The 14,397-nt window shown below is 39.4% G+C and overlaps 1 protein-coding gene across 4 annotated transcripts in view; it reads left to right on the forward strand.

Annotated features, from left to right (window-relative positions):
• MAP3K5 (mitogen-activated protein kinase kinase kinase 5) overlaps window positions 1–14,397 on the forward strand; it is a 221,493-nt gene that overhangs the window by 154,396 nt on the left and 52,700 nt on the right. For all 4 annotated transcript variants that reach the window (XM_059941122.1, XM_059941121.1, XM_059941123.1 and 1 more), the window contains 2 exons: window positions 286–381; window positions 4,025–4,106. In XM_059941122.1, the coding sequence (XP_059797105.1) occupies window positions 286–381; window positions 4,025–4,106 (178 nt within the window). The remainder of the gene's footprint in view (window positions 1–285; window positions 382–4,024; window positions 4,107–14,397) is intronic.

Here is a 14,397-nt window from a genome sequence, read left to right on the forward strand (position 1 = left end):
GGCAAGACCCCTTCCCCATGCTAAGTTGTAGGACACATGGCTTGTGTGCCTACAATACCCCAGAGCAACATTATCTGCAGATACAAGCAGGAGGATAATGCTCAGAATATTAAATAATTTTAGTGTTGTGGTACAGGGAATGTCACTTTTTAAAGTGCTATTTATAACATTTTGGTATAAACAACACTGATATCATAATTGGGACTGAATATAAAAAATATTTATTTTTCATTACAGTACATGGAAGTATTGAGATTACTGTGAATAATTCTTTGTTTGTTTCAGTATTTCTAAATTTGAAGAACGATGCTGTTTTCTTTATGTGCTTCACAATTCTGATGATTTCCAAATCTATTTCTGTACAGAACTTCATTGTAAAAAGTACGTATTAGTCACTGTTTATGTGTGAAAAAGACTGTTCTTACCTGATCATTACTTTTAATTAATGAATGAACATGTAGCTCCTGTAAAGAATTCATGACCATGTGCTTATATAAATATTTCATTTGCACTGATATCTTATAATTATGTGGCATGTTTAACTGAGAATTTGGCGACCTTTCTTTAATAAATCAACCTTTTTCTTAGTCGTAATTTATTTTTCCATAGACAAAACGTTAACCAAATTTACTAGTTAATTGCCAAGTATTATGACTCGTTTTTAAAGTGCTTATGTATTAGGTGATTACCAAAATTTTCATTCTTGAATTCTTTTGAATAATCTCACCATCGTCTGCAACAGTGGCTCCTAGCTCTGGTTCATATTAGAATCAACTGGTGGGCTCTAGAAAGTGCCTGAGCCTGACCCTCGATGAATTATATTGGATTTCTAGGTGGAGGAACAACTTGAGCTAAGAGCCAGTGATGTAATCTACACCAATAAAAGATAATCCAAAAATCCATGGACTGCATTGTATATTTGGGTTAACCTCCCTGGGTATATTTGTCTTGGGCTAATAACTAAGTACTTCCTGGTCCCTTAGAACACAGTGACTAATTGTGGGGACCTATAGAAGTGCGTGACAATTTAGACATCGAAGTGCAGGTAAAAGCCAGCATGGACTTAAGATTTTGCTGGGGGTTGTTCTTTCAAATAATCACTATTTGACCCCATTATAAATGATTGATATGCTAGCTACAATATACAGTCAATCATTTTTCTCTTGGTACCAAAAATATGTATGTTTAATTTAAGATTCTTAGCTAGAGTTTTATCTTTATTATTGTAAAATGTGTAGTAAAAAGACTTGGAAGTAAGAAAGAATTCCTAACACATGTATGGTCGACTTTTCTACTTACACTTGAATTCTCAAGGCTATTCATTTGTTTCAGTGATAATTATAGCTAAGATTTATGGAGTACTGACCTCAGACCTCATAGCTATTTTAATTTTCAAATAAACTTTATTAGGTAGGTAATATTAATATTTTTGTTGAAAAGAGTAAAAGAAAAAAATAGAGTCTTGGAGAGTTTAACTAGCCTATAATCATATATAGCCAAAAAGCACAAAACCCGGGATTTGAACCAGGCGCATGTTACTCCAGAATCCAAGCATCTAAAAATTACACTGTACTCCCACCCCACTAGAAGTGTTATATTCTACTTAGAGAAGTTGGTGTTGAAAATTTTTGTGTGGGTAGCTGATGGAAATCTTTACCCCAAATCTTAAAGTCTATCTTTAAACCTAGAATTTGTTTAGGTCTTTCATGTTCTTCCTTTTGGTTGAACTTGCTTTTGTCTGTAACTCATCAGGATATGTAATCTTCATCAGAGCATACCACCATTCTGATCAGGTTTGGGATTTTCTTTTCTTGTCTTTAACCTCCAAAGAATGTCTATATAGAGAAAGGGAGAGTGAGGAACTAGGCATCACACACAGACTCCATAGAGAGGCTTCCAACTCCATAATGGACTTTGTCTATTTTGTTCATTGTCATATTCCCAAAGGCCAGAAGAGTTTTTTATCCTAGTGGAAACTTGATGAGTATTTGTTGGATGGATGGATGGATGGATGGATGGATGGATGGATGGATGGATGATAAGAGGTACTGTATAAGAAAAGGTTTTTTCCTTCTTATGTAGGAAGAAAACCAGTTCTTCCCTACTGTGTTTCTTTCCTGTGTGTCTCCTTTATTCCTCACACAAAACACTTCATTTCTGACATTTCTGGTCCCCAGATGTGTGGAGGTTTTACCCCACAACAAGCAATTATCTGTGACATCTACAATTGAACTCAGTCTACCTGGAGATAGAGTGAGATCCCACAGGTTAAAGGCTCAGTCCCATAAGATTGTTTCTTCCCCTGACTTCAGATGCCAGTCACAAGCCCAGATTATCACCTGTGCTTTAGATATACCAGCTATAGATCAGAGGTTCCAACGACCCCCTTCTTGGGTTCGATTAATTTGCTAGAGAGGCTCACAGAACTCAGGGAAACACTTACTTACATTTACCAGTTTATTAAAGGACATGATACAGATGAACAGCCAGATGAAGAGATGTATAAGGTGAGGTCTGGGAGGGTCCCCAGTGCAGGAGCTTCTGTCCCTGTGGAGTTGGGGTGCATCCCCTTCCCTATATGGGTATGTCCACCAACCCAGAAGCTCTCTGAACCCCCTACTATTGGGATTTTATGGAGGCTTCCTCATGTAGGCATGAGCAATTATTAACTCCTTTTCCATTCCTTCTACCCTCTCTGGAGGAAGGTGGAGGAGTGAAGCTGAAAAGTTCCAAACTTCTAATCGTGGCTTGGTCTTTCTTTTGGCCAGCCCCCATCCAGGAGTCCACCCAGAGTCGCTTCATTAGAACAAAAGATGCTCCTGGTTCTCTATCACTTAGGAATTTACAAAGGTTTTAGGAGCCCTATGTTAGAGATGGGGTCTTAGACAAATATTAGAACACAAGAGATGCTCCTAGTGTTCTCATCACTTACAAGGGTTTTAGGAGTTCTCTGCCAGAACCTGGGGGCAGAGACCAATATTTATTTTCTATTATCTCATAGGCACAGAGATAGCATAAAGGTTCTGGGTTGTGTTAGGGAACCTTTTCTTGTCACACAGTAACCTGCTCTTCCCTTGGGCTGGCAGTGCACGGCATCACCTGCCTGTGAGATCATCAGCCCCTGTTCCTAGTGCCTCCCTTACTCCACGTCTGGGCTAGAAACCATTAGCATCCCTTCTGAATGGCTAGACACAGCTAGCGTTGCAGAGGGAAGATCTGTTTCTTACCATAATTTTTGGGGGGGAGCTCTGAAGTGACCTCTAGGGGAAAAAAAAAAAAAAAAAGGAACTTTACAAGAATAGTTCCTGAAGAAAATGTTTGTCACCAACAGAAAGGTGGCTTCTGTCACAAACATATAAGCTAGCCGTTCCTGATTCCATCAGTGTTTTGCAGACTGTATATATGGGACCCCACATGTATGGCACTGAGGTGCTCAGGCAGAAGATTCAGTAACTGAGATCAAATGTAGTGGCCAACACTGTGTCGCAGAGTCAGCTCAGAATTTAGAGACACTATTCCAGAATCTGGGTATTTTTGTTATGTCCCATTAAAAATAGTAATAGCTAATATTTAATGAGTGCCCTGTGCTGAGCACTTTACAAGTATTACCTCAAGTCATCTTCATGACAACCTATAAGATAGATACTCATATTCCCCATTTATAATTAAAGAATGAGGCTCAGAGAGGTGGAGAAACTTGCCCCAAATCATGCAAATACTAGCAACCTTGGTATGATATTCAAGTCCACATTCTTAACATTTCTATGACCTTGTCTAGCCTTACTGTTCTAATTCTATAACATATCATGTTACTATTACTTGAAGTGAGGCATTAGGTCAGAAATTTCTGGCAAATCCTACCAAAAATATGAAAAATCATATTTTTCGCACTGATGCTGATATTTTGTTTATTGCCTGACTCTTCTAGGTCCCAATTTTTTGCTCTGAAGTCACTTTGAAACGTGCTTGCTTATATTTAATATCTTATGTATTATGAGTGACTACATACCAATTTTCATTGCAGGTTTTTTGAAATGGTGAACACCATTACCGAAGAGAAGGGGAGAAATACAGAGGAAGGGGATTGTGAAGGTGACTCCCTGGAGGTAATGACTTTGGTTTCTGTGTTCATTTTACTAAATTTCTCTGTGGCTAACTTTTTAGAATGAACTATTTAAAGCTTTACTGAGGGAAAGGGGTGTGTGTGTGTGTGTGTGTGTGTGTGTGTGAGCTTCGTGAGTAGTGATGAAGGGTAGAGAGCTCAGCCAGAGTCTGTAAGCTTTCCCTTAATGTTTAAAAGCAGCTTCTAGAATTCCTTTGGTTAAAAAGGGCTGAAAAGCAAACATTGGAGAACTCTTAGTCAGGAATACTGAGTTTTTGTATCTTACTCTGATAGTGAGTAACTATGCTTTATCTTTGAGGGTGTTGATAACCCTCAATGCAAGAGTCACAGTGTCCTTACACATTTTTTATTCTCCTCTGAGTTATATTGCAATTCAGACAAGTAAAAGTCAGTGAAAATTCTGAATGATAGGACTGTTCGCGGTCCTCGTTCATATGCGTATGCAGAGAACCTGAAACAATGGAAGATTAACAGGATAAAGAGAGGAGGTGACAACAATCACCCCAGAGCTGTTGCTCTCCACCGCAGTGCTTCTCCTTGTGCCTCCTAGATATAGTACGCTGCAGACACCTATTTTTCGACTGTGTCCATTTTCTCCATCATGTCTGTCTGCTGCGTATAGCACAGCCTTCCACCACAGTGAGGACAGTGCTGGGGACTTTCAAGAGAGCTGACGCTCGCACTTGAGCATCTTCAGTGTCTGAAGGATGACACTTCTCCAGGCATGGTAGTGAGCCTCTGTTTTCTCCAAGCCTTTCCCAGTGTATGACTTGGGACTGAATTCTGAATCCAAGCAATATTGAAAATTACATTTCTGATGTTAAACTGAAATTGAAGAAACTGGAGCACCAACCTGACTGGTATACCTGGTGTATTAGATCACTTCGATAATGTCATCTCGTAGGCTAGAAGTTTTAGGTAAGCATTGAAGTAGTAGGGTAACAGTCGAGGGGAATTTAAATATAATAACCAATTGTTAATTCTGTCTGTAGTAAAGTTCTATACTTCTCTAGCAGTTGTGTAGCTTTTGATATTCCTGGGTAAGCCTAAGCCTCTTTCATTTAAGTTATAAAAAGATGATAGACCTAATTTGGAAAAAAGAAATCTTCCCCATGCACTAGCTTGCTGTCTACAGGAGTAATAGACAATACTTCTTATTTGTTATGCTTTATATTTTGCACTGTTATATTTTCTTATTTAAGTGATTGTGGTTAGGAGGTAGATCTCTTGATTTCTGCATCAGTGCTCTTTTGACTGTACCTCATTATCTCTGTTTTTATTTGAGTTCAATTTAGAATCACTTGATACATAGCAACTGCCAGGGTAAAAGTTAACGAAGACAATGAAAATGAAACCGTTTCATTAGTAATAAATTAGCAAGTGGATAGACTTGAAAATCCATAAAGTTATTTTACAATATCATAAATTGCTGGGTTTACAAAAGTAATAACAGTGATAGCTATCCTTTATTTCATACCCTTCTTTGAAAAACTAAATCCATCTTACAAAAAATACACATAGCACAGAGAGGCTATGGTAGGCATGTTAGACAAGCTTGGTCTTCATAATTGATTGAATCAACAGTTCAGAGACTCTGCTTTAGAAACTCATTTAACCCTATGCATTGCATAACACGGCTTTAATTGCCTTAGAATTTGTGGTGAATCTGGCCAGCTGATTTTCCTAAGACTCAGTCTCCTATAATGTAAAAGGGGTAGGTAGATCACTTTTCAGAGAGCTGTCAAGAAGATCCAGGGTCAAGATCTCCTGATCTGTGTGCAGTGGTACTAAATGGGGTGGATTTTGTAAGACACCCCTCCTGATCAGACAGTTCTCCTGCAAACGCTGAGAACACTCACCAGCCAAATATGGAGGAAAGTGCTCAGGTTTCTTCCTAGGAATATCCAGAGAGTTTTAGTAGGTCTACTGACCTCACAAAAACCAGCTCATACCATAGGGCTCTCTGATTCATCAAGGTGCTCCTAACTCACACTTCTCAAGAAAGCACAGGTATACTATTCTTTAAAAAAAAAAAAAAAAAAAAAAAAAATTATTTATTTATTTTTATTTGGTTGTGTCAGGTCTTAGTTGCGGCTTGCGGGCTCCTTAGTTGTGGCATGTGAACTGTCAGTTACAGCATGCATGTGGGATCTAGTTCCCTGACCAGGGATCGAACCCGGGCCCCCTGCACTGGGAGCGCAGAGACTTAACCACTGCACCACCAGGGAAGTCCCACTATCCTTTTAATGTTAGAAAAACACTTGTGTACTTCTGTGCTTTGCATTCTATCAGAATAATTTAAAGTCTATAACATAGAATGGCTTCTGCAGTATTCCCAGTGGACTGTATAGTCTACACAGTGAATTCAAGAGTACTTGTTTTAAGTATTGAAGTAATATTTTGGCTTAGTTTGCCATTTTGCCACAACTAGTGACATTGGTGACGTTGTAGTCTTGGGTGTTCTGTTAGCATAACATTAATGAATGGATACGGTGATGTGCTGGGCTGTGAAGATGATGACATCCATCTTGGCTCTCCCTCTCACGGAATGTCCCTTCATAGCCAGAACACCTATACAATATGAGTTATTAAATAACCTTAACTCACATTTTTACATAACTTATGATAACTCCATTATACCCTTGATCACATTTCTTAGCTATTTCAACATTCTCAACTAACATTATTTTTTCAGTATTCTAAATATTTGATTAAAATGAGTTCCTTAATTTCATTACCACAAACTGAACTCAAACTTCAGCCCATGAATGACATCCTCCTCTTCCCATTCTTTATAGTATAAACAAGAAGGATTACTTTGGAGATTTGTATGCAGAATAATTATTTTCTGATCTTTACCTTCATTTGAGATAGAATTAAAATTGTTTCAATACATGTGTCAATTATTCCTGAAGCCTTTGGGTACCTTGGCCCAAAACAAAATTAAAATGTTGGAAAGGTCAGATGCTTTTAAAAAGTTTTTAACTTCACTTGGGGTGGCATCAGCATTTGGCAAACATTAACTATTAATGTGCTTCCATAAACCACAAATTTGAAGCTAAACTTAGACTTCCTGGTGTTTGAAAAACTTCTTATTTGAAGCCCAAGTTTTACTTTTCTTTCTGATTTTAAAAACTGAGGTTTCTTTGAAGCATTATAGTTGTGGGAGGGATTCAGCCTCCTTCGGGTCATGGTCAGACCCCTCCTCCAACTGATCATATCTGACTCTGCTCTAGTAAGATCCTTGTGCTGGGGTCAGTGGTCTGGGGTTCTGGCTCTAACTTTGCCAGTAGCCAGTTTTATAACTTTGGACAAAATTCTTACTCCTGCTGGGTTAAGATGATATCATTCCTTAAATGAGAGTTGAACAAGAAGATCTTAAATGTCCTTTCCTAGCTCACATTTTTTATACTTTTCAAGGTTAGTATAAACTGTACCAGGTCTTTTAAATATAGCTCAATACCACTTTCAGAGGACTTTTCTGTTTTTAAACAGAAAGAGAAACAACTTCTTTTGAGTCAAGGCCATGTTTTTTGATTCAAGGCTGTCTTTTGAAATGGAAGGGTTATGAACCCATATCTTAAATAGTTTAATGTATTAATAAATTTATATTGAAATCATTGAACAATTGATTACAGTTAACTCTAAGAGTTCTAACACTTATCCACTGTGGTCCCTGTTTTTGTTCTCCCAGCCTTTCATAGCTTCACTAAGAACAAGGGCATCTACACTGTTACCCAAGCCAGACACCTCAGAGCAACTTCTGCTCCAGCCTCCCCCCCAGCATTTCCTCCAGTCCCTTCACCCCATTCTATCACTACCCCGTCTCAGGTCCTCAACATCTCTCATGCGGCCTGATATCTCTCCTGCCATCAGTACACTGTCCTTGCCATCACTGGAGAGATCTCTCAGGCAGATTTAATCTGGTGACTCCCCTAATTAAAAAATTTTGTTTTGTTTTTTTTCTTAATTTTTTAAATTGGAGTACAGTTAATTTACTATGTTGTGTTAGTTTCTGCTGTACAGTAAGGTGAGTCAGTTATACATACACATATAGCCACTCTTTTTTAGGTTCTATTCCCATATGGATCATTACAGAGTACTGAATAGAGTTCCCTGTGCTATTCAATAGATCCTTATTAGTTATCTATTCTATATATAGTAGTGTGTATATGTCAATCCCAATCTCCCAATTTATCCCTCCTCCCCCCACCGCCCCGTTCCCCCTGGTAACCACACGTTTGTTTTCTACATCTGTGACTCTATTTCTGTTTTGTAAATAAGTTCATTTGTACCATTTTTTTAGATTCCACACATAAGCAATATTATATGATATTTGTCTTTCTCTCTCTGACATACTTCACTCAGTATGACGATCTCTAGGTCCATCCATGTCGCTGCAAATAGTATTAAAAAAAATTTAAAAATTAAAATGAAAAAGCTTTGTTGCTACTCTTTGTGGAAGATTTCCGCACCATAGAACGCTCTTACCTCCCTGGCTGTAACTTAGCTTTCCTTTGCACTCTGCGGTCCAGCAATGCCCGACTCCTTTCCATTGCACTCTGCGGTCCAGCAATGCCCGACTCCTTTGCATTATTCAGACAGCCAGGCTGTTCCTGCCTTTGGGCTTGACATGCAGGTGCCCAACTCCACATGCTTTTTCTGCTTTGTCCTACTTGGTGACTGCTTCCTAATTTTTTGAGATCCAGCTCAAGGGTCATTTTTACTTTGAATCATTTTCAACACCCCTTCTCACTTTTCCCTGCTCTTACAGCATTTTTGCCCACTCCTCTGCCCTAGCTCTTCTCATTGCCTTTGTAATTCAATAGCCTGCACCAGACTGTTTACATCCCAAGGCTGGACTGTGGTTCTCTTTCCCTTTTCACCACAGTCTTGCGGGGTGTCAGGTATCCAAGCAGAAGTTCATTCAGAAGGCTTAGAAGGGTTTGAAGCTGGGGAGTGACAAAACCAGAGTTGTTTAAACCGTATCTCAAACTGCGGGGAGGGGGATATGGATTGCAGGGGGGCAGAGTAAATGCTGGGAAATGAGCTTGAAGATTGTTTAATCAATGTTAAGTCCATAATTGAGCTGAATACCATAATCAAGCCACTCTCAACCCATTCTCTTCATCTCTCTCTCTCCCTCTCTCTCTCTCTCTCCTTGAAAAAACCATAAACTACTGAGGTTCTTAGGTTTTCAGTACAGAATATGTTGTCTTCCTTCTCATGCCTCTCCCAAACATACATATATTCTCCCTCCCTTTTCCCCTCCTCCTCCTTTTTCTTTAATGCATTTGTAATATTTACCTCACTGTTTTATCAAAATGGGCATATGATTGACACAAGCCTCAGGTAATCATAGCAGCTGGCCCTGTGAACCTGTTTATATGTAGTTTCCAGGGTGCGTAGAGAGGAAGTTGCCCCCTTGTGGGATGGGTTAGGGACAAGCAAGATAAAAGGAATGTTTTCCTTTCACTCAAAGATCTGCCGGATGATGAAATACCTTACCGTTTCTTCTTCTGTTGATTTGTCTCACAGACATTAACAGTGAATGATGGTTTAGAATTCATTTAAATCAATTCAGAGTCATCCAGTAGCACACTGTTTTGTTTTTCTTTGGCATTCTATTTCTATTTTTGTACAGATCTCAAGTTGAACATCCACAGTTACTGCACTGCCTGAGAAAAGCTATCACTTCCGGTGTTGTATGATAAGAATATCAGTTTGTTACTCATTCATTTATTCTGTTGCGAGAAAAAAAACTTTTTCCTCTACCACCTCAGGTTCAGTGATTGGGAGCCTGCAAATTAACTGATGAAAGACAGATTACAGAAGAAAAGACAAAGTTTATTTCTGTATGAGGGAACACGCAAAGAAGTGATTCCTGAACAACTAGAGTTAAGAGTTTATTTATCTTAATAAGAAAAGTTCTTAATAGGACTTCAAGGGAAAGCAACATGGTGGGAAACTAATGAGAAACAAGTGGAAGGTACTGAAAGTTTTGAAAAGGTTTGGTTTAGTAATTTCTTATCCAGGTATAAGTGGTCCTAAACCTCCTGGAGAGGGGATTATGGCAGCTGTATTTTCGAGAGGCTTTGCTTACGTCAGCAAAAGAAGTTTAGATAAGGTTTTTTCTGCAGCTGCTATTTATTCAGATGTTTTCAGCTTAAAATAATCTTGGTACCACATTAGTGGGTCCAAGTGGATTCTATCAATTCACTCAACAAATGTTTATTGGACGCCTGTGGAAGGCACTCTCTAGGTGCTGGGGATCCAGCAGAGAACAAAATACAGAAAATCCCTGTCTTCACTGAGCTTACAGCATAACGGAAGACTGATAATAAATAAGTGAAATACATGCTATATTTGATAATGATCAGTATAAAGGAGGAAAATTAAGCAGGGAAGGATTTAGGAAGTTACAGTGAAACAGGGTGTATAATTTTAGACAAGGAAGCCAGGGAAGGCTCCTTGAGAAGGGAAGGTCTGAGTAAAGATCTGAGGGAGGAGAGAGCTATGAGATTAGATATTTGTACCTACAGCGTTTTTCCTATTCTATTAATGCTATTAGTAACATTCATGTTTTCATTAATTATGAAATGAATTAATGTAGTTATTAATGTTTTCAGCATTTACATATTACTAAGGCAATATAGACTGAAAATTAGCAAAGCTATCATTTGGCTCTTTGAGGTGACTACTCAGCTAAGGTAATCAAGTGCCGGGGGAAGTGCATATGGCTTTTTAGAAGGTGGCTGTTTTACCCTGGACGGTGCAAGGACTAAGTGAGTCACCACTTTGTTGTTTGGCCTTGTCAGGACTGTCTTCCTACGCTCATTCTCCTCCCAGTGCCAGTTTAGGCAGTTGTGGGCAGGCAGCAAGAGAGGGCTGATTCTAGAAGCGTTCTTATCACTGCTTCAGAATGCAGTGGTCTCCCTCAGCAACAGCCTGACTTGCTAACCCTTTGCCGTAGAAATAGAATGCGAGCTATATAAGCGGTGTAATTTTATTTTTATTTTTTAAAATACTGAATTCCCCCTGTCCCCACCTGCCTGTTTCTACGTACTTGTCATTTAACACACCCTGCCTTCCCTTGGCTTTTGGCCAATGCTCTGTTCTACTTTTTCTGGCCATCACATAGGTAATTCTGTCTTCTTGTAGATCAGGGCAGTTTTCTCAAGCCTGCTTTTTCAATTTATATCTCTATATTGTAAGAATAGGAAAAAGGGGTTAAAAAAGAAGGAGAAACCAAGCGGCAACTACCCCATTGGAACGGTTTTCAGTTTTATTGAAAGCCCTTTTGATTTTTACTATGACCGCTTCATTTAACAGGAGTCAACTTCTATACTTAATATTGTTTTTTTAAAAAAGAATAGTCTGTTGATGCTTTACATTCCTTAGGGAAACTAAAACTTGAGCAGTTTCATCAAGGCTTATATATTCTTCTCTACGTTAAGTAAGTATCCCTGGGGCAAAGCTCCTTTCAATCAAAAATAAATGGATAGCAACATTAAATGTTTTGTTTTGGCACCTGGTTTTTAAAAAGGTTCTCATCAATTTTTTTATAGCCTGATTGATTAATTAAGCAAATAATCACTGAGCCTCTACTACAAGCCAGATATGGCTAAGACTAGGGACAGAGAAATTAAAGTCCTGGTTCTCAAAGAGCTCAGAGTACAGGGCTTCCCTGGTGGCACAGTGGTTGAGAATCTGCCTGCCAATGCAGGGGACACGGGTTCGAGCCCCGGTCTGGGAAGATCCCACATGCCGCAGAGCAGCTGGGCCCGTGAGCCACAATGACTGAGCCTGCGCGTCTGGAGCCTGTGCTCCGCAACAAGAGAGGCCGCGATAGTGAGAGGCCCGCGCACCGCCATGAAGAGTGGCATCCGCTTGCCACAACTAGAGAAAGCCCTCGCACAGAAACGAAGACCCAACACGGCCATAAATTAATTAATTAATTTAAAAAAAAAGTGGGACTCCTGATATTCATCCCACTTAAAAAAAAAAAAAAAGAGCTCAGAGTACAGACTGGAATGCAGATTTGGGTGAGAGAAGAGTGAAAAAAGTGTGAGCGAGTGAGAGCAGAAGGCCTTGGAAGCATATCAGACCAGAATCTAACCCAGCTTTTGAGGGTCAGGTGGACAGTTCAAGAAAGCTTCCTTGTTTTGAAGGCAGAACTACCTAGGTAGAAAGCGCATATGTGTAAAGGCACAAAGATCTGTGGAACCTCCCTGGGAATTTTGGGGGGACACTGATGAGATAGAAGGTTAGACACAGAGGCAGCAATAAGGTCCTGAAGGGCATTGATGCCAGGCTAAGGAGTTTGGATTTCATCCAGAAAGTCATGAGGAACCAATAAAGCAGAGGCAGTGGTATGAACATGGAAAGCTCACTTTGGAACTTTGAACTTTGGAAAGTTCACTGTCCACTTAATGGAGAATGAATTAGGGAACAGGGCAACAAGAGAGGAGAAGACAGGGAGGCCAGTTAAGAGTCTGTAGAATTAGTACAGAAGCAAGGAAGGCCTGAAATGAGGCAAGAGCAGTGAGGATTAACCTGGTGGCATTTGCAATCAGTTTGATGTGGGGAGTAAGGAGAAGGGAAGAATGGAGTCTAAGATGGCCAAGAGATGTCTACTGTATGCTTGAATAAGCGAATGGGTGTTCAGTGGGTATTGACAATGTGCGGGAACATTTTTACAGTACTGGTGTTTGGAAACAGAACTAAGAGCTAAGATGCAGCTCTCATGCTGTAAAAGGATTTTCCTTCACCATTGGCAGTAGAAAGAACAGAAGACTTGGAACCTGTTGAGCTGGTTTAAACCACTGCTCTGACATATTTTCAGTGGAAGATACTTTTTTTTTTTTTTTTAAATGTAGGATTTCCTCTCTTTTTTTTTTTTAACATCTTTATTGGAGTGTAATTGCTTTACAATGGTGTGTTAGTTTCTGCTTTATAACAAAGTGAATCAGTTATACATATACATGTGTTCCCATATCTCTTCTCTCTTGCGTCTCCCTCCCTCCCACCCTCCGGAAGATACTTTTGATCATTTGTAAATTGGAGCTAATCATAGACCTTCCCTACTATGACAAAGCCTTATTATGACCATCAAATGAGGTAGGTTATTGAAAGCTGTTTTTTTTTCTTTTAATTATAGTGCATTATAATAATGTAAGGTGGTGGTAATACTAGGTTCAGTGTACAGGTTTCCGTCCCTTTGATAGGCCACACTGGCAAAGATGAGCTACTTTGGTGATGGTCCCTGTCCTGCCTCCTGCCGGCCTGGGTCCTGGCTGGTAGATTTCCAGCATGTATGGTACAGTATGGTGGAAGTCCGGGCTGCAGGAGTTGGATGTAGAGACTTGGACTCCTTCAAGTGGAATTTTTGGACTATGTTTACTGCCTCTTTGCTGGAGTTTTATCTTCTAGTGTGGGGAAATTGCTAAATGATCCCTGTTTCCTAGTCTCTCATCCTGTAAACATATCTAGTTTTCTCCTCTGGTCTAAGACAGCCTTCAGCCATATATTAGGTAGCTAGGAGTATTCTCTATTGTACATTGGGTACAGTGTTGCCACTGGGAAAGTAGACACCTCTCTTCCAGAGCTTGGCCTCTCCCCTCTGCCAAAGAAGGGTCTACAACAGGGAGACCAGTGCTCACCCGGTCCTGGCATGTGGGCATAGCTTTCCCCAAAAGAATACAACCCAATTGCCTTCTGTCAAGGCTTGGAAACCTATTGGAAACAAATAAACAAGCTGGTAACAATATGCCCCCATATTCCTCATCCTCTGTGACAGTGGTTTCTCAAGTTGAGAATGTATACCCCAGAGAGTTCACCGAGTAATCTGATTACCTACCTTTGTAGGTAATTTGTCCTTTTTATCTCTCCTTCCTTTTATGATCTTCTCTTTGCCTTTCATATTTTGTAGTTTCCCCTATATCATATCTGAGTGTGAATTTATTTTTATTTTTCCTATTTAGGGCTCAACTTCTGGAGGTTAGGTTTGAGTCTGTCTCAAATCTGTCTGGCCTTTTTTAGAGTGTCTTATCCTTTTCTCATGTTTTGGATTTCTTATTTTATATCTTTATGTTAAATGTACTTATTTTAGAGTTTCAGTTTCTTTTATTTTGTGAAATTTTAGGGATTGATATTTGTCAAATCAGCCAACACTCACTGATGGTGAATTGTTTCGTTATATATTTTAAAATTTTGGATTGTGAGCTCAATTTCAGTGGTGCATTATCAGTGAGAATCCTGCATAGCCTGTATTA

The sequence above is a fragment of the Balaenoptera ricei genome, chromosome 12 (genome assembly GCF_028023285.1).
Source record: "Balaenoptera ricei isolate mBalRic1 chromosome 12, mBalRic1.hap2, whole genome shotgun sequence".
NCBI classification, from domain to species: domain Eukaryota; kingdom Metazoa; phylum Chordata; class Mammalia; order Artiodactyla; family Balaenopteridae; genus Balaenoptera; species Balaenoptera ricei.